At 42.1% G+C, this 18,618-nt stretch overlaps 4 protein-coding genes across 7 annotated transcripts; 3 read left to right on the forward strand and 1 right to left on the reverse strand.

The window, feature by feature from the left end:
• Nucleotides 1-1,034: 1,034 nt before the first annotated feature.
• Nucleotides 1,035-3,493, forward strand: LOC119221713 (potential E3 ubiquitin-protein ligase ariadne-2-like). Its single transcript, XM_037477763.2, has 4 exons — nt 1,035-1,169; nt 1,296-1,396; nt 2,112-2,264; nt 2,373-3,493. Exons 1-4 carry the CDS (start codon nt 1,049-1,051, stop codon nt 2,823-2,825), a joined length of 828 nt encoding a protein of 275 aa, XP_037333660.2. The 5' UTR covers nt 1,035-1,048; the 3' UTR covers nt 2,826-3,493.
• A 2,436-nt stretch (nt 3,494-5,929) lies between these two features.
• On the forward strand, nt 5,930-8,319 carry LOC134125095 (uncharacterized). Of its 2 annotated transcripts, none has more exons than XM_062560834.1 (6): nt 5,930-6,005; nt 6,125-6,256; nt 6,336-6,464; nt 6,573-6,610; nt 6,872-6,912; nt 7,003-8,319. In XM_062560834.1, exons 1-6 carry the CDS (start codon nt 5,964-5,966, stop codon nt 7,776-7,778), a joined length of 1,158 nt encoding a protein of 385 aa, XP_062416818.1. In that variant the 5' UTR covers nt 5,930-5,963; the 3' UTR covers nt 7,779-8,319. The 2 variants fall into 2 exon arrangements, with proteins under 2 accessions (XP_062416818.1, XP_062416819.1); XM_062560835.1 differs by having other exon boundaries at nt 7,477-8,319.
• A 2,296-nt stretch (nt 8,320-10,615) lies between these two features.
• On the reverse strand, nt 10,616-14,136 carry LOC119221677 (E3 ubiquitin-protein ligase RNF19B-like). The gene is made up of 4 exons (XM_037477703.2): nt 13,998-14,136; nt 12,868-13,072; nt 11,747-11,917; nt 10,616-11,647 (listed from the first exon to the last, which is right to left on the reverse strand). The coding sequence occupies exons 2-4, from the start codon at nt 13,060-13,062 to the stop codon at nt 11,192-11,194; spliced, it is 822 nt and encodes a 273-aa protein (XP_037333600.2). The 5' UTR covers nt 13,063-13,072; nt 13,998-14,136; the 3' UTR covers nt 10,616-11,191.
• Nucleotides 14,137-14,191: 55 nt separating this feature from the next.
• Nucleotides 14,192-18,593, forward strand: LOC119221676 (ubiquitin carboxyl-terminal hydrolase 47-like). 3 transcript variants are annotated; one of them, XR_009955870.1, is made up of 10 exons: nt 15,188-15,289; nt 15,359-15,455; nt 15,685-15,800; nt 15,902-15,972; nt 16,563-16,682; nt 16,779-16,871; nt 17,382-17,510; nt 17,592-17,720; nt 17,811-17,886; nt 18,035-18,591. XR_009955870.1 is itself a non-coding variant. In XM_062560836.1 (6 exons), exons 2-6 carry the CDS (start codon nt 15,232-15,234, stop codon nt 16,338-16,340), a joined length of 375 nt encoding a protein of 124 aa, XP_062416820.1. In that variant the 5' UTR covers nt 14,192-14,321; nt 15,184-15,231; the 3' UTR covers nt 16,341-16,356. The 3 variants fall into 3 exon arrangements, 1 of the variants encoding a protein (XP_062416820.1); XR_009955871.1 differs by lacking the exon at nt 17,592-17,720 and having other exon boundaries at nt 18,035-18,593; XM_062560836.1 differs by lacking the exons at nt 16,563-16,682; nt 16,779-16,871; nt 17,382-17,510; ... (1 more) ...; nt 17,811-17,886; nt 18,035-18,591 and adding exons at nt 14,192-14,321; nt 16,308-16,356 and having other exon boundaries at nt 15,184-15,289.
• The last annotated feature ends 25 nt before the right edge of the window (nt 18,594-18,618 follow it).

Raw genomic sequence — 18,618 nt, forward strand, 5'->3', positions numbered from 1 at the left:
AGTGAAATCATTATGAACCATTTCCTTTACAGATCTAATCTGAACTCTCAACAGAAGTTGGCTCATTGATGAGATTTCGAAGGGTTTCCATTTTTAAATGTTGGCCAACAATGTCCCAAAAGTCTCTTGTTTGTGTCAACGTATTCTTTATTTACATATTTCATCCAATTCAGTTTACATGCAGTAAATATTATTTTGGGTTTAAAGTTATACTTTATACACTGTATATCAGAGATATTGTATCTATTTGACCAGTTATTCAACAATATATTAGCTCATCTATGAGATTTACAGGCCAATTGAATGAATGTAACATTTTCCACACACGTTCACCGGAACTGCTCTTATTTTGAAGTAGCAGTAGCAAAACGTCGCGCGGGCTGGTTTAACCGCGGCGCGTCTCCATCTTCCCGCCGGACGCCTCCGGGCAGCATCAGCACCGTGTGGACGGTGGACATGTGTCGGATCCCGTGGGACCACAGCAGGGAGGAGCCCTCCAGCTCGACGCTTCTGTGGACCATCTTGAATTCATCATCTGAACAGAGGAGAAAAAAAACCCACCATGTGTTAAAGACGGGTTAGTTTAAGCATTGTAAAGCTCTACATAGGAATAAAATGTTCTTAACAAATGTTCTTTTTTCATATTCATGCCACGTGAAACCGAAATAGCCTCGATCATACATAATAAATAAGGATCGCACCTGTCCCCAATTCTCGAGCGATTATCTTCTTTAGCTGTTTTGCTGTGATCTTCTTCATCTCCTCTTCAGTGTCACACAGAGTAACGATCGTCTCTCTTCCTGTTGGTCCATTTACTTTCAGCTTGATCGTCATTTTGTGTCCGAGTCCAGTTCAGCGACCACACCGAGAGGACCGCGCGAGGCGAAATAATCCCAATACATATTCACGTTGTGCAACAGGAGAAGAAGAAAAAAAAGCACGTCATTATTTTTGGTTGACTTCATATCACGTGACTTCAAGAGACGGGACGAGTTGTCCGACGGGCTGTCCTTGTTTCACGTGAGAAAGGAAAACGCGCGCAGTCAACATGGGAAACAAACCGTCAGCTGGACGGAAGCGAGAGAAAACCCGGGTGTCCATCCGAGAGAAGCGCTATGACCCCAATGACGTCACGCTCAACGTCGTCAACGCAGAGGACGCCATGGATTGTAAGTATTAGAACTAGTTGAACTTTTTACCAACTTTTTTTTTTTTTTTTTTTTAAATCTCTGGTTATTGTTGCATTTTGGCCCGATTAAACGTCTTCTCTCGTTTGTTCCATGGGTCACGTGTAGTTCTGTGCGCGGACTACGCGTCTCCCAGAGCCACGATGTCCTGCGGACACGCCGTCACCCCGATGTCCCTCACCGCCTGGTGCCGCCGGCAGCTGGACGAGGTTCGTGAGTCCACGTCCCCCCCTCACCGGGGGCATCTAATATTCTGTAGGGGAAACCCGGAAGAAAACATCACCCGTTCAACCGAAGTTTCTATCATTACAGAGTATGAATTCATGATGGATCTTTCAGCAAGATACTCGTCCTTTTCATAGAACTTCAAAAACGAAATTCTAATTCTAATTAAAATTATTATTAAAAGTGTGCCGCTGTCACTCCGTCGGTGCTCCAGTTTGGTGGAAGAAGATTTCTACACTTTTAATCAGCTGACCTAAATTCAATATCATTGTGGTCAACCAGGGCCGGGTCTAGGCAGGAGCAAGAGGGGGCCTGCCCCCATCAAATAAATGTTGTGCCCCCTCAAACTAGGTGCTGGAGCACAATGCCCCCTCAAGATTTGTGGCTGCCCCCTCATACATGCCTGTCTAGACCCGGCCCTGTGGCCAACCCATTCGGCTGAAATACAACAACTGTGTAGTTTACATCTAGTTTTAATGCATAAAAACCCGGCAGTGCGAATACTTGATTCTGATTGGCTGCAGGATGACCATTAATACTCATTATCGGGGGCTCCTCGTGCATTACACCTGACACAGATGAAACGAAACAATTTATATGGCGAATAACGGATCTAGATGCATAATAATAATTAGCTAATTTTGCTAGTCGATATATTTTCATATGATCATTATTATTATTTATTTTATGTTTTTTTAGGGGGGCTACAACTTCGTGTGCGGACAAACTTACTGTGGTGTTGAGTGGCCCTTCGAGGAGGTACAAAAAATGGCTCTTCTGACCCCCGAAGAAATTGAGGAATTTGATCAGAAAATGTTTCAAAACGCTGCAATTTTTTTGGACATCAAATGTGTAAGTTCCTCAATTACACTATTTTTTTATTTAAAAAAGAACATATTTGTGCATTAAAATAAATAGTTGTCAGAAGAATGCTTTTATTTTTTTTATTTTTTTTACCAGTGTCCTGGCTGCAGCTCCCGAGTGGCGAGAACCGATCCCTTCGATCAGAACGTGGTATGCAAAGTGTGCACCTCCAAGCGGGGACGCACCTTCGCCTTCTGCTGGCGGTGCCTGGGGGAATGGAGAGGCGCGACCCGGTCCGGAGACTGTGGAAACGAAGACTGCCAGGACCCGCTGGAGATCTTGCAGAGCTGTCCTGACATCACATTCGAAAACGTGCACGGGGTCACCGGCTGCCCCTCCACCCGCGCGTGTCCCACCTGTGGCTTTCTGGTGGGACACAACAGAACTAAATGTAAAAACATCGTCTGCTTTCGCTGTAAAGTGACGTTCTGTTTCGTGTGCCTGAAGCTCCCCAGCGAGTGCGCGTATCAGGACGAGTCCTATTACGCACGCTGCTCCAGCGGCGTGGCACCGAGGCAGACCGTCATCCCTGTGTGGAAGTTGATATGAGTCTGGTGACTTAAGTCTTGAGAAATGTAAAGAAGGATCACGACCTTAAACCTGTGCACAATGGCGCCACCTTGTGGTTACTTCTCTTGAGCACAGGCCATTCAACCAATGCTACCCTTCACGCCTTCATTTTGGTGATCCTAGCTTTCACTTTGACTGCAAAACACCTTCTCAACTTAATCTCTCTTTTAATTAAAAACGATAATTCTGCTTACTCATTCATAAATGTGGTGGCATCCTTGAAATTAAGTGACAAAAAGAGTAAAGCACAAAGTAAGGGAAATGCAAGTAAAAATCTTTATTCTAGATTTATGACATACATAAATATGCATGTGTATTGAACATAGGAGATTTGAAGGGCTTTCATTTTAAGATTATCCTGATTTTCTCTTTGTGACACCTTGAAGGATTTCAAAGTTTGCTGTGACATAATGTGAAGAACTTCAGAAAGGTAAACAAAGAAAACAGCATGAAATGCAATGTTTCTGTGATTTTATTAACAAGAAGAATAATAAGGATAATAAAAACTATAATAATAGTTGCTGAATGCATTCTGAAATCGAACTGTACTCATTTCAAGAGTTATAACTTTATGTGCAGGTCTGCAGGGACAACAAAGTAACCGATGCAATAAAAAAAGCAGATTGCAGACTTTGTGTATTCATCAAGTTCAAGTTTTTTTTCTCTAAATTTTTCAATTACACGTTTTTATAATTTATCAAGCCTTTTTTGATCAAAATGTATATGTACCACTTCAATGATGACACAGAGAGCAGCATACGGATGCTCATTTTTCTCAGTTACACAATTCCTCACACAGTTCAACAAGACAAAGTTCTGTTGTTTTTTTCAATTAGGTCATGCCGCCCACCACTGTAAAGGAAGTACAATTGCAAATTAAGATTTTCTTCCTTTAAATGGTTCCTTTGTTAATCGAAACTCAGAAAACTACGACTACAGAAGGATCAGGCATTTAGGAGTGGGGACAAAGACCTGTACACAGAGTCTAAATACAGGTTTAGCAAGGCGGTGAGAGACAGGCAGGATTATTACTATCTACTTGTGGCAAAGGTTAACCCGTCAAACTTGATTATCAAGTGACTCCCAGCTACCAACAGCAGATTGCGAAACTGAATAGAACTGCATTCACATGTTGTATTTTAGGCAATAGAATGCTCAGGCCTTTATGATGCAGACAAACTCTCCAGTGGCCTAAATGTGGTGAGTCTTTGTCTTTATGTGGACGCTGTTGACACGAGACGTTTGTGGGCATTCCAGAAATATATGAAGGAAATATTGAGTTGAAATTTCACAACCTGTTACACAAAAACAACATCTTAGCTGAAGAATATATAGGTATAAGAATATATAAGTCATGTTAATAATTTATATTAACAGCTGTACTTATCAGTAATCCTTCATCTCTGGCAGTGCCACATATTCTGATTGTTTTTTATTGTTTTTTTGCCATGTTAAAACAAAAGTGAAAGTATCCTCGGTCCTCTTAAGTTAAAGGTGTCACCGCCCTGAAGTCTCATTTTGTTTGAGCTTAGCAGCAGAAAGACACACGGCAACTCACACATGAAGAAAACCCAGAGGCAGCATTGAAATGGGAACAATCTACCAGGTGGTTGTGCACGAGATGGGGGGGGTGAAGATGATGGTCGACCTGTGCAACACGGAATGGCAGTTTAAGAGAATGACGGTGCTGCATCTGAAGGAAAAGATAGCAGTGAGATTTCCCGGGACCGCTGGTAATTGAACCTTTCATCACCTGACACTCTTCATTATATTCATTCTGAGAATCAAAAACTTGATAACATTCATCATTTTGCTGAACTAAAGTGGATAGAAAGTTTACCTATAAACGTGTCTCTGTGTAGGAGAGGAGGCTCTGCGGCTGATCTATGAAAACAAGATGCTTGATGGAAACGACCAGCTTCTGTTTCACCTTGGCATCCAACACATGTCCGTCATCCATGTGGTGATTAGAGTTTGTGGAGGAGGATCTATTACGGACCGTGGAGATGGTCACTTTGGTGGGATGGGTGAAAAGGAGGGCATCAACCGAAGTATGGAAATGTTCTATCTTTTTTCAAAGCCTGTTCTTGATTAAAATAATTCACCCCCAAACATCACAACAACATCACGCTGAGTGGGCGGAGCCAAGATTCCCTAGAAAACGGCCATTGTGTGTATGACAGGACAGCTGATAAGTTTTTTTTTTTATTTGAGACAAGTGAGGCCTCGTTTTCTTAGAGCAGGGGCTCATTTTAGCTTTGGACCAGATACTATCCACTTGGCGCGTTTCCACCGAGCTGTACGGTACGGGTCGGGTCTGTTAACCATGATTTGGCGAGCGTTTCCACCGCCAACAGTACCCTCGCTTGATAGGCGTGGTGTATTCCAGAAAGTAGCGGTAACGTCACTTGATAGGCGTGGTATTGGAGGGAAAGTAGATTGACGTCATTCGATCGTGCGAAAACTGAAAGCTAAACGCAAACAACAATGGAGGACAAACAGCCGGTCCTGTTCTTGCTTCTCGATATGTGGCTGTTAAAGTAATGTTGCGCGGCGACGTTAAGGAAGCTCTGGACACGTGTTCTTCTTTTATTATGAACAAGGAAAACAGGCTGCTGTGGGCCGAAAAACAAACAAACCACTTTAATCACCAGAACTCCAACAGCGCTCCTGTGTTCCACTACTCCAACCCACCCCCAAACATCACAAAAACACATTCCCATATAGGCTGCATGATTGAGCCCTTCACTGACCTTATAAACTCTTCCAAAAAGGAAGCAGTCTTGTAAACAAAAACATTTGCCTGAAGAAAGGGAAGAAGAGACACCGGGCTGTAGATGTTTTCTTCAGATGGGTTGAGGGTGGGTTCTTACAGGAGTGGGTTTACTCTTCTTCTGAGAGTTGGGAAAACAGCCAGAGAAATGTTAATGAGACAGGTGAGGAAAGAAAGAAGGTCTGGAGCAATAGATTGTAGAAAATGGGGTAAAGAGGGCAGGTGGCCTGGCGGGCAGAGGTCACTAAGGTAACAACTTGGTTAGGAGGCAGGAGGGGGCTTTTTATCAGGAGGACGACATTGAGGAATACTTCAGAGCTTCACATTTTTGTGGCGAAAACCAGATGTACTGTGACGTGTGTGGAGCTGAATCTGATGCTACCATTGTGAGTAATGAGAAAGTGTGTTTCTGATTTGTGTAGATCGGCTGTTAGCAATAAGTTTATTATGTATTAAGAGTTATGATATAACATAGTAGCAAGTTTTGTTGATCTGTATCTTTCAGACATGTGAAATAAAGCGTCATCCAGAGGTTTTGATGCTGCTGCTGAAGAGGTTTGAGTTTGATTACCAGTACATGACGTATGTCAAAAGCAACCTCAATGTGAAAGTTCCCTTCACCCTTCAGATACCAGAGGTGAGGCTTATTTTACTGTGAAACATTTATTCTTCCTCCCTGACAATGACACCTGTTCATGTCTCCTGTTGGTGATCAGAATCAGACGTATGAACTGTACGCGGTTGTGGACCATTTTGGAGATCTGAGGAGTGGACATTACACTGCAACAATCAGATCTCAAGACGATGGGACATGGTACCGCTTTGATGATAGAAGGGTCTCATCGGTAAGACTGATCACTTGTTGTGTTGTTGTTAAATACACATTCTGTTGACAGTAGTGCCAAAAAAACAGATTTGTTATGTTAAGTCTCTTTATTATTTTCTACCTAAAGAATCAACACCAGCCATTCGAGGTGGATGACTTTGAGACGTAAGTTTCCTTCCCACCAAATGTTTATGTGATTATTTCTTGATTGACTATGAATTTATAATTCTCAGTTGGATTGAATAAACCAAATACTTATGTTTAAAGTACTGTATTACATCATCCTGTGGCAGGATGTTTTCTCAATGCGTTTCATGTCCAAATCTTTAAAGCACTCACACACACCCATCACCACTGGTTATGTTGCTGCAGGTTAACCTGTAGGTGAAAATGACGTCGCTCTCTTTTGCACATTTCTCCCTCTAGATCCTCCAGACCTTATCTGCTTCTCTACAGGATGAAGAAGGGTGAGATAGCAGACATTTTGACTGTTAATGATTTGCAGTGTTGAAATTACACTGAACTTGGGCTTAACTTCTTCTCTACCTGTTTTCCAGTGCAAGCTGCTGATACTTGTACTCAGGGTATCAGAGAGACGTCTACTGCTGGAGGCGTCCCCCCTGCTACCAATAATATTCCCGACGATGGCGGTCAGGAAGGGAAACATGTAGTCAGTCCAGATGACTTCAGACCTGTTAAACAGGAAGTTGGAGAAAAGATGAAAGCAGAGGGAGCAAAGCCATTGACCAGAGTGACCGAGAACAGAGGAGATGGCCGTGTTAAAAAGTTTCATCCATCAAAAGCAACTACTGCACTCAGTGAGGATACTGTGGAAGGAAGACGTAATTCAAAGAAGTCAGAAACATATCAAGTAAAAATAACTGAGGAAGAAACTAGAAATGGTGTTCAAGAAATGATTGTGACAAATAACTTTAGAATAACAACTTTAGAAGAAAGCTCTGAAGGCAGCATTAAGAGTTTGGTAGAATATGATGAAGGAAACGCTGAAATCAAATGTGATCCAAACACAGATGCAAAGGTCACATTGCCAGAAGGTTTTTTCAATTTACAATTGAATGCCTCGTCTTTGACGGCGTCACAGAAACGCAAAGACAAAAAGGAAAAGAATGAGATGGGGAGAAAAATTCCTTCAAATGCCGAAAGAAAGCCAAATGTGTCTGATGCACAAGAACCTGCTGTTTGGAAAAAACCCGCTGTGAAAGACAGAGCTGAGAAGAGGAGACACTTGAGGCGTCGCTGTTCCCCTCTGAAGAAAAACAAAAAAGACAAAAAGAAAGAAAAGCAGAGTTGCTTGTGTTTGTGTTTTCGCTGAAAAATCAGAAAACTGCAGACTAGAAAAAGTGAGATTCTAAAGAAGTTCAGTCTGGTTCAGTTGGAAATAGAAAGTTATGATTTAGAAACTGACTTAAATATTAAAATGTAAGGAAAACAAGAAGATTCTTTTTTGCTATGCTATTATCCTTGTTTCTTATCTTTCTGTAAAGTTGTTGATGTATAAATGTCACTGAATGCAACATATCGACTACAGTAATCTAAGTTGAATCTCAAATGAAATTGTGAGAGACAGTGCAAAGTCAAATGGAAGTCTTTGTATGAACATTTCTTTGGTTCACTTAACTGTTAAAGTGCTACATTTATTTAATTACTGCACTGGCCACTGATTCATGTCATAGTCTTTAGATTGATGTTTGTTACTTTGAACAAAACGATTCTGATCATTTGTCGGATTCTGCAGGTGATTTAAATCAAAAATAGGTAAAATGAAAATAAAAAGACCTTATGAAATGCATCCTTACTGAATGTTTTTTGTGAAAAGTCAGTCATGATGGCAGAAAAGATTTTCCTGTTTTGCCATAAAATATTTTTGAAATCACAAAATATATTTTCTACTTAAAGTCAACATGGGAAACATACAGGCAGCTGGACGGAGGCGAGAGAAAATGTCTCTGGTTACGAATGTAACCTTAGTTCCCTGAAGGGAACGAGACGCTGCGTGGAAACGCTGTGGGAACGCCTCTGCGTGACCGCGTCATGAAGCACATGTGAAATCTAACCAATGGCGAGCTGGTACGTCATAGACGGGCGACGCCGGGACCAGGACGATATAAAGGGACACAAAGGGCAGGACCATTCATCTCTGAACGGCCGAATCAAGTGCCACGGGCAAGCTGGGAGTATGGCATAGACACGCAGCGTCTCGTTCCCTTCAGGGAACTAAGGTTACATACGTAACCGGAGACGTTCCCTCTCAGGGAACTCGAGCTGCGTGGAAACGCTGTGGGAACGCCAATACCCACTCCGCCATATGAGCAAGAGACCGTGGTGTGAAGTTAGTGCGCACACTCAGACGAGAGCACCTGTGCTCCAGGCGTGCAGTTAAGGTCTAGACGATTAAAGCTCACGAACGTGTGGGGAGAGGACCAGCCTGCCGCCATACAAACGCCGTGCAGCGATATTTTACCCTACAAAAGGGCTTTAGAAGCCGCCATACCCCTAGTAGAATGGGCCCGGACAGCCAAAGGTGCGGGCTGACCGGCCGATTCGTAAGCAAGTGTGATGGCCTCAACCACCCACTTGCTCATCCTCTGCTTAGACACCGGACCCCCAGTATTGGGCGGCCCAAAGCACACGAACAACTGTTCGGAAAGTCTACATAGGGAGGTCCTGCGGGCATAGAGGTCTAAGGCTCTAACTGGGCAGAGGAGGTTGAGCTTCGCCTGGTCTGACGTCAGAAAAGGAGGAGGACAGAATGCCTGCAGCACAATAGGCCCGACCGTAGTGGACAGGAATATAGCCGGGTGAAGGTAGTAGGAACGCCTTCACCATACCGGGTGCAAATTCCAAGCACGAGGGGGCCACAGAGAGGGCTTGCATATCTCCAATTCTTTTGAGGGAAGAAATAGCAAGCAGGAAGAGGGTCTTAAGAGCCACATACTTCACTGCGACCTCTGCTATGGGCTCGAAGGGAGCACCGGAGAGACCTTCTAGTACGATGGCCAGGTCCCAGGACGGAACTCCAGTGCTGGCTGCTGGCCTCACCCTCAGGGTGCCACGAAGGAAGCGGGATACCAGTGGGTGTCTCCCCAGAGAACGCCCATCCAGTGGGGCATGAGTTGCCAACAGGGCCGCCACGTATACCTTGATAGTGTACGGGGATAAACCTATGGCGAAACGTTCCTGCAGGAACTCCAGTACTGAACCGACTGGGCAGTTAACAGGGTCCAGCTGTCGTTCCCCACACCAAGTGGCAAAGAGTGATCAGAAAACGGTTGATCAGAAAATGTTTCAAAACGTTTTTTGGACATCAAATGTGTAAGTTCCTCCATTCCACTATTTTTCTTTAAAAAAACATTTGTGCATTAAAATAAATGTCAGTTGAAGAATGATTAAATTTATTTATGTTTACTTCCCTTCGCCTTCTGCTGGCGGTGCCTGGGGGAATGGAGAGGCGCGACCCGGTCCGAAGACTGTGGAAACGAAGACTGCCAGGACCCGCTGGAGATCTTGCAGAGCTGTCCTGACATCACATTCGAAAACGTGCACGGGGTCACCGGCTGCCCCTCCACCCGCGCGTGTCCCACCTGTGGCTTTCTGGTGGGACACAACAGAACTAAATGTAAAAACATCGTCTGCTTTCGCTGTAAAGTGACGTTCTGTTTCGTGTGCCTGAAGCTCCCCAGCGAGTGCGCGTATCAGGACGAGTCCTATTACGCACGCTGCTCCAGCGGCGTGGCACCGAGGCAGACCGTCATCCCTGTGTGGAAGATGATATGAGTCACAAAAAAATGTAAATATACTTTGGGTCACACCGTTAAACTCGTCCACAATGGCGCCACCTTGTGGTCAGGTGTCTTAATCACAGGTCATCCAACCAAGGCCTTCATTTGGGTGATCCTAGCTTTCACTTTGACTGTAAAGCTCCTCAACTTTGTTTCTCTTTTAATTCAACAATAAATCCGCTTGCTCATTCATAAATTTGGTTTGTGTTCTTGAAATTGGGTGAAAAAGGGTAAAAATCAAAGTAAGGATAAATATGCATGTGTATCAAAGTCAACTCAAAGGATATTTAAAAGCTTTCATTTTCAGAATATCCTGATTTTCTCTGAAAATAAAATATGAAGAACGAGCATACATTTCATGTTGATTTTATTGAGTAATATTTATTGTGGAAGATTTTCTCATGCAATCGGAAATCAGTTATAAAATCGCTTGTGAATCAAAGTTGTATTTCCCGTTTATTTCTTGCAAGGAAGAAGTTTAACAACAGCTATACATGGACAGACCGTGCTAAGCTTCTTCTTATATTTATACATTGACAGGGTTAACATCTTGATTTTGTTAAATGTTAAAGAGTTGGAGACATAAGAAAGTCACAGACTCGACGGCTAACTCAAGGTGCTTACAACAGATGTTTGATTAGATCTAGCACCATGGCCGAAAGAAATTCATCACCTTCTCCTTTCTCCACGCAGCGGTGTCATGGATAGACAAATGGGATCAAAAACACAATGTTTTTAAATGCATTCAAAAATCTAACTACTCATTTGCTCTTGTTATAGCTTCAAAGTGATTGGCATTCCCAGGGAAATAAAACATAGTTGGTTCATTCAGGAGGAGACAGAAAATGTTCAATTCATTCTGGAGCTTGAGTATTTTTCAAATGTGTATACATAATAAGCTGGTTCAATTCAACTCAAATTGTTCATCCAGACATCTGTTTGTTTTTCATTTCTTTTGCCACACAGGGATAGAGGTCTGTCTAGGAGCCACACCACTCGGACACATCTCGTACGGGGAACTGGTCTTGATACATTCTCGCTTTAGTTTGAGGCAGACGAAACAAAACTCAACATGACAGCGGGGGCACTTGATATTTTTGCAGTATTGCCGGTTATGCTCCACCTTCATGCCGCATGTGGGACAGACTCGGACGGAGGGGCAGCTGGTGACCCCCTTCACGTCGGGCAGACTGACGGTGGCGCAGGTCTGCAGAAGCTGCAGGTCGCCGTTGATGCAGTCGTCGTTGTCGCAGCGGTCCGATCGAGGGCCCGGACCTTTCCACTCCCTCCGACACTGCCAGCAGAATAGCCGGGCCTTCTTCTGGTCCGCCGTGCAGACGGTGCACCGGACGCACAGGTTGGAGAGATCCGTTCTCTCCACACTTGTTTTACACCACGGGCACTGATCAATTGATGGAAAGATTTTAAAAATCACTACACGTTAGGGTAATTTTATCCAAAATCCCAACTAAAAATATTACACCAACGTTAGATCACTTACTGTCTGAATATCACTGTATTCTGCAGCAGCCAGGCGAGCTATAGTGTCTTCAAAGTACTGCATTTCCTCAGTAGACAAATCGGCCAGCCTGCGCACCTCTTGGTACGACAACGGTTTATTGCACATCTTGTTCCCCTCCACCAATGCAGGACATCTGAATTTATAAATACCCTTGAGGCAACAAAGAGAAGACGAGGCAGTTAGGCAGACGACGTGGCCTCTTTGGTGGCCTTTGTGGCAACTCAATGGCGTCACAACAGGAATACTCGTTCTGCACTCGACCTACCAACTCAAGCCTCCGATTTTAATAAAATGTTTTTTCTTTACAAGCAGCTCTGAGAGAAAATAAAGCAAAAACAGCAGAGAGAAAGTTGACATTCTGCGAAGCACTTTCAGTGAGTTGAGTGAGCAGTGATCAAGGTTTATGGAGCTTCAGATCTTCATAGATTAGATTAATATGAAAACAGTTATCCATTTGAAGATGGTTAAATGTATTTACACTTTGTGCAAAATGCTGATGTAAGATTTTGAAGTTAGCAGTCTGTGCCTCTGGTGGGAACTAAATCCATAGCCAGTTGTTTCTGTTTTGTTTGGATATACTGTATATACTACATGTGTTGTTTGAAAATAAATTGTGTAATTGTAATTTGTCATTGTGAAACATGCCCATTGTGTAAATAACAAATGGTCTTCGTTTTTATATGTAGTAAATATATGGTTTGAAAAGTAAGACTTTTGATGTTAATGAATCCTTTCTACACATCCTGTGAAGCTTGATCTTTAGTGTGTTATTTCCCCATTTTATTCATAATTTGTTGAAATTACAGTTACGGGCAGCATTTCAACTCTAATAAATGTAAATACTAAATGTGTCTTTATACATTTATCTACTATTTAATATTTCCATTACGTTTGGGAAGACAAAACGTAAGTTAACCAATTTCAAGCACCCAAACAGTTAGCGCTTATACCACCAGGTGGCAGTATACCGCCACTTACATGCCACTCACAAGCAAGGTGCTATCAACTACATTTACATACCTACGTCTCAAAGCCAGTGTGATCACATTGTTTTCATTTGAATAAAGCAATGTATATATTGCTTTAAAAATATGAGATACCTCGTCCAGTTTGCTGCGACACCACATGGTCAGAGTGTCAGGAGTGACGGCGTGGCCGCAGGACATCTCCGCCTTGAGATCGTCATCGTCACTGTCACATGTTGGATCCAAGTCATTCCTCCTTGTTACAAACTTCATGGTGGCGTCATGTGGGTCGTACTTCTTCTCCACCTGGTCCTGTCCCTGAATGCTCATTTCGATTCTCCTACGGAGGGGAAAAGAAATTAAGTCACTGTTCTAAATGACAATTAAACTGACTATGGGATTTTGTAACTCGTATATTGATCTTTTTCAATTTTGGACATTATCATGCTCACATTTTGGAATCTAATGGATGTAAGCATGACACGTGACACGTTTTGTTGACAGATCAGCATGGGAGCTATAACTCTGTTTGAGTTCCTGAATGGGCACTTGGGGAATTCGTCCACATGATACATTTCTTCATGGCGCAGGAGGGAAGCAGCTTGTCAAAGGAGCGTTCAAGTTAATACTTTAAACCATGTCAGACTCAAAACCTGTTCATTTGGCACACTCACTAGCAGCAAAACATTATGGATGAAATGCTCGTAAATGCAGTTTAAAATAGGGAATGTAAATAAATTAGAATTGTGAATAATATCTGGAAGCCCATGACTATGGAAGCCCATTTCCGCCACAAAAAAAGTTATAAAGTCCAAATTATAACTTTAGATACGTGCCTGCGCAGGCTCCTTGCAACAATATTTCGCTGATGAGCTGTTGTACCGGAAGTTCAAATCTGTGAATATCTGGTTATTGCATCTAACGTTAGTTCTAGGGACACTTGCACACCTCATAACAAACGGCCAGGGACAGGGACGTCTGACGTACAATCTAAATTGTAAACGAAACAAAAGCCAAAGTTGTCAAAAATTCAAGAACCATCAAAATGCATTAGCAAGACCAGCTGGCGTGGTGACGTCATCAAGTCAGCTGCTGTTCCAATTGCGGAGATGACCATTGTCCGTTCTACCGTACCAGTGAGTCTGGACTTCCGAGGCCATTCTCCCGAGAACGCAGGTCGCTGGATTTGTCGCATGGTCGCTTTGGACAATAAAACATATATATATATATATATGTTTATTTTAAAAGAGGAAGTTATGTCTTACCTTTTCACTTTTAAAAAAATAAGTTCTTAAACCAGGAAGCACAGCAGCCACGCGTGAAACGACTCAGTCAAGGAGAGGATTCACCTGAATGTAAGGTTAGAAGCGGAGTGACTCGTGTAAAGTCATCGAAGGTGTGAGCCCCCGCCCCCGCCCCCTCTCCTTCAATCCCTCGTTGTAATCGAAAGTAAAAGAAGATGCGATGAGGAGGAGCGCCAGTGCTGCTTGGTGCGAATCCTCGTGTCTCTCTCTCTCTCTCCCGTTATAGGACTAACTTAAAACAGGGATATCCCGCGTGCGATGGGACCTCGAGAGTTTTACGGCATCCAGATGGGTCGAGCTTTGTCTTTACCAACTTCTTTTAAAGACGCTGTTTAGAGCTACGACGATTTCCATGACATCCAAACGCACCAGCTGCGTTCATTGGTTACTATAATTATTCTGAATATTTATACATTATAGACCTTTTTCACAAACAGGAAATGCGCAATCAAGGTGGAAGTGGACTTCCTGTCAAGCGTCAACACATCGGGGCCCTTTCTCAATATGTGTTCTTGTATGGACTTTTGTTCTCGTGGACTCGTGAAACGTCATCAGTCGCAGCCCGAGTACTGATCCAATTCTAAAGTCCGCATCTGGCCGAGAACGGTCATAATACCCGGATGTGACTCGCCCCGCCCATTTTACCGGGCATGCATCGGAGCAGGCTCGTCTGTTCTTGTGAGAGCCAAATATCCCAGAATGCATTTCACCTCAGCAACAGGCAACAACGACAGATGAAAATAAACACAACTTCCTGTCGAAGTTTATAAATACTACTTTATTTAAGTAACGTAATGTAATTTTATGACTGAAGTTAGTTTTGTATAATAGTTTATTTTTTTGTTACTGTATCCAGCCTCCTCCTCCTCTGCAGCAGACTGCCCTTAGTGTTGTACTGTCACTGAAGCGTGAATCTACTTGTAGTCTTTCGACCACTCAATGCGCTTTAACAAATGACATCATTCACACCCATTCACCCATACACTGATGACAGGGGCTACCGTACACAGTGGTACCTGCCCGTCAGTAACTAACTTACACACAAGAACACGTTGACAATAATTTTGTCATTATTAGTCCATGTCTAAAAACATATACAATGGTGTCTGCTTGCTGTCTCCTAACCTCTGCTGTATCTCATGTTCTTCAGCAGGCGGAGTCAGTACACCAGGGATGAACATTAAAAGACATCATCATGAATCACGACCTTGTTGAAAGGTTCAAAGAGAAACTAGACCACTGCCCCATCTCAGGTAAGTGGCGTTACATAAAATGCAATATGTCTTAATGATTTTGTGATAACATAGTTTTTGTGTCTTTAGATTATCATGGCCTGAACAGTCCAGGTCTGACGTGCTATTTGAACAGCGTTCTTCAGGTGCTGTTCATGACCGAAGACTTCCGGGAGGCTGTGAACCGGTTGGTAACTTCAATGCCTTTTCAGTTGTTTTTATATCTTTAGACAGTTCAAATGAAAACCCGAAAGACATGTTTATTGATCTTTATATTATGTTAACATAGTTGTTTGACATCATGGGAAGCTAACCTGCTGATGGTTCCAGCTTCATATTTACGGTAGTGTATGTTAGACAAATACGTAAAAAATAACTCATTCCAATAAAGTAACGTACTTCTCTCTGTGCCACAGATCATGCAGTGAAGATTCAACAACCATTGACACACAGCTAAGAATAATATTTGCTGAATTACAGACGCATTTAGCGAAAACCAATAACCTCACAGAAGAACTTGGCATCATAAACGGTAAGTTTGGATTTAGTAGCAGCTTTTGTGTGATTATTGTGCAGACTCAGAGGCTGAATATATGCTAACAATGATCAGTTTTTCCTCCCTCCGTCTTTAAGTATACGAGCAACGGGATGCAGCAGAGTATTTGGAGAAGATTTTGTGTTTGACCAGTCCAGAGGCATCCATGGTAATGATAGAAAAGAACAGCATTTTTATATCTAATGATGTATTTTATATGTGTGCTTTGTCATTAGATTATTTTAACATTATTACAACTGGTATTTTGATCAGTGAAAATTGTTTTAGATAGTTTTGGGAAGTTTCTTTGATGGTCCCCTTAACTCAGTGGTTCTCAACTGGTCTGGCTCCGGGACCCACCATCACCCCTTAATGACAAGCCGCGACCAAAATCGAGGAACATTCTCAACATCTCAAATTTATTCAAAATCAAGTTATCATAAGCTGAATTGTATATTCAGGATGTTTAATTATCCTAAAAACCCAATGTCTCCCCCATATCAGAATGGTTTGACCCAACTTGGCGCACGCTGCTGAAAACATGGACGGACGAGCTGCCAAAATAACCGACACTCCGCTAAATTAAAAAAGTCCCTTCAAAATAAAATCACAGGATGAATTTTTATTTTTCCTCAAAAATTTTTTTCCCATTCAACGGCCCGCGACCCACTAAAAACGGGTCCCACCAGTTGAGAATCACTGCCTTAACTAAACCAACTACTCAGCACTCGTTCGACCTGTTCTCAACCTTTTGTGTAGATATTCAGGGGAGAGCTGACTCACAGCACCACATGGTGCCAAGAGAGGAACGACTCCAGGGGCTTTTTTTTACTTCTCCCACTCGCGATGGAAGACTTGCCTCAACAAACCTGCAGTGTGGTACAGCATTTTCCTTTTAATGACAATAACAGTATTGTATTTTTAATAAATGAAAAAAAAATGCAGGCAGGATGAATAAATGTACGATGTTTACAGGTAAATGGGTTGAAGGGATTCTTCAATGGAGAAAGGGTCTGTAGGGACAAAGTCTACTGCAACCGCTGCAATAAAAAGCAAAGTGCAAACTTTGTGAGTATTCTTTGAGTTTTCCCCTTTTTAATTTGCATGAAAACGTTTTCATAATTTATCATGGGCCTACTTCGATAAAGGTGTAGGTATATATACAACCCAGTCTCTCAGCAAAATTGTGTGTGTGTGTGTGTGTGTGTGTATGTCATCACAGATACCAGGCCGACAGTCTGCCATTTTCTTTTTTAAGTGAGAGAAACTTGATAGTCACATGACCTAGTTGCAAGGCAATGTAAATGAATAGGCCAAATAAAACATAGTATTGTCACAATTTTGGAGGCAAATTGTGACAATACTACCGTTTACCTTGTGGACCAGCGTAGCTATAACACATTTTGCTGTGAGACTTGGTTGTGTGTATATACACTATTTGTAGATCCCAAAAAGTGCGGACTTGTAAAGTTTAATACGTTTCCATTTATCTCACTTCAGCAGGTTTAACCTTATTCTTGTCTCTTTAATTGTACTGAAGTGTGTTGTGTGACTTTGTGTTTTTATTATGTGTTTTAGAGATGCAAGATGACACAAAGTCCAGAGAATTTGACCCTCCTGCTGAAGAGATTCTAATTTGACTACAAACGCAGGTGTTACGTGAAGCTTCACCTCAACGTGCAAGTTCCCCAGACTTTACACACAGAGGTTTGTTTTAAAAATATTTTCGAGAGCAAATTCTTTGAGATTTTTTTATTTCTGAATAGGGATTTGTTTCCTTCTCCTCAGAATTGTAAGTATGACCTCTACGCTTTAGTTAACCACTTTGGTAGTCTGACAGGAGGTCACTACACTGCTCATATCAAGTCTTTTGAAACTCACACATGGTACCACTTCAATGACGACACAGTGAACAGCGTGAGGAGGCTCCTCTCTTTCTCAGTTTCACAATTCCTCACAACAAGAACAACTTTGACATTCACACAGTCGTTTTTTTCAATTCTACAGGTCGTGCCACCACTGTTTGGGGCTGGAAATGACTCTCTGAGGTCTCGTACAGCCTACCTCCTCATGTACAGGAAGGGTACGTTTACTTCCTTTAAATTGTTCCTTTAAACTTCTTTTCTATTCAAGTGTAACACAAAAGTTTGATTCTTAAGGCAAAGGAGAGAAATATTTTCTAAATAAAAAAAAAGCTGTCAATATCGTTTACCTCCTTTTTACCTTCAAAGTCAGGAGACATACTGAAAAACCTGATGAAGGCCTCAAGCAGCCTCCCTGCACACATGAAGATGTGGATGCTGAAGGGAGAAATCAAAATAGAGCCACGGAGGTGAAGAATAAATACAGATAAACACTTGGAATCGCTTAGTGTGAAAATAATGCAGTGTTTGCTGAGTACAGAAGTTGAGCATTTCTGTTGAAACATTTCAATTGGTGTGTGTTGCATTATGAGTTACTACAATGTTTATATGGATTACAAACAGTGTCACACCTCATGTAGCGAGTGATTATGCTGTAGAAAGGTCAGCAGAAGGTCCTTAAAATTAAGTTTTCTGTTGTATAAACTGATGTGTAACCAAATGATATTGATGTACATTTTTAAACACACAAATGATTTGCATACTTCAATTAGAAACAAGTTGCTTTGCCGAAAAAAGTGTGTAATCAAGCATTTAGTATAAGCTCATGGAATATCATTACTCACAAGAATTGAAATAAACATTAAAAATGTCTCATTTTGCAAAATGTAATGTCTTTAGTTTTTAGCCTGACTTTAAGAACTTTAAGAATATTTTTTTAGGTTTCATGGTCA

This window comes from Pungitius pungitius, chromosome 1 (assembly GCF_949316345.1).
Source record: "Pungitius pungitius chromosome 1, fPunPun2.1, whole genome shotgun sequence".
In the NCBI taxonomy this organism is placed as follows: domain Eukaryota; kingdom Metazoa; phylum Chordata; class Actinopteri; order Perciformes; family Gasterosteidae; genus Pungitius; species Pungitius pungitius.

Coding starts and splice junctions, on each gene's coding strand:
- LOC119221713 (XM_037477763.2), top strand. CDS start 1,049: ATGGGAAACAAACCGTCAGCTGGACGGAAGCGAGAGAAAACCCGGGTG. Junction 1,397..2,111: donor GCCGCCGGCAGCTGGACGAG/GTTCGTGAGTCC, acceptor ATGTTTTTTTAG/GGGGGCTACAACTTCGTGTG. Junction 2,265..2,372: donor TTTTTTTGGACATCAAATGT/GTAAGTTCCTCA, acceptor TTTTTTTACCAG/TGTCCTGGCTGCAGCTCCCG.
- LOC134125095 (XM_062560834.1), top strand. CDS start 5,964: ATGTACTGTGACGTGTGTGGAGCTGAATCTGATGCTACCATT. Junction 6,611..6,871: donor GAGGTGGATGACTTTGAGAC/GTAAGTTTCCTT, acceptor TTCTCCCTCTAG/ATCCTCCAGACCTTATCTGC. Junction 6,913..7,002: donor TCTCTACAGGATGAAGAAGG/GTGAGATAGCAG, acceptor CCTGTTTTCCAG/TGCAAGCTGCTGATACTTGT.
- LOC119221677 (XM_037477703.2), bottom strand. CDS start 13,062: ATGAGCATTCAGGGACAGGACCAGGTGGAGAAGAAGTACGACCCACAT. Junction 11,918..12,867: donor GTCGCAGCAAACTGGACGAG/GTATCTCATATT, acceptor TGTTGCCTCAAG/GGTATTTATAAATTCAGATG. Junction 11,648..11,746: donor AATACAGTGATATTCAGACA/GTAAGTGATCTA, acceptor TCAATTGATCAG/TGCCCGTGGTGTAAAACAAG.
- LOC119221676 (XM_062560836.1), top strand. CDS start 15,232: ATGAATCACGACCTTGTTGAAAGGTTCAAAGAGAAACTAGACCACTGC. Junction 15,290..15,358: donor AGACCACTGCCCCATCTCAG/GTAAGTGGCGTT, acceptor TTGTGTCTTTAG/ATTATCATGGCCTGAACAGT. Junction 15,801..15,901: donor AGAACTTGGCATCATAAACG/GTAAGTTTGGAT, acceptor TCCGTCTTTAAG/TATACGAGCAACGGGATGCA.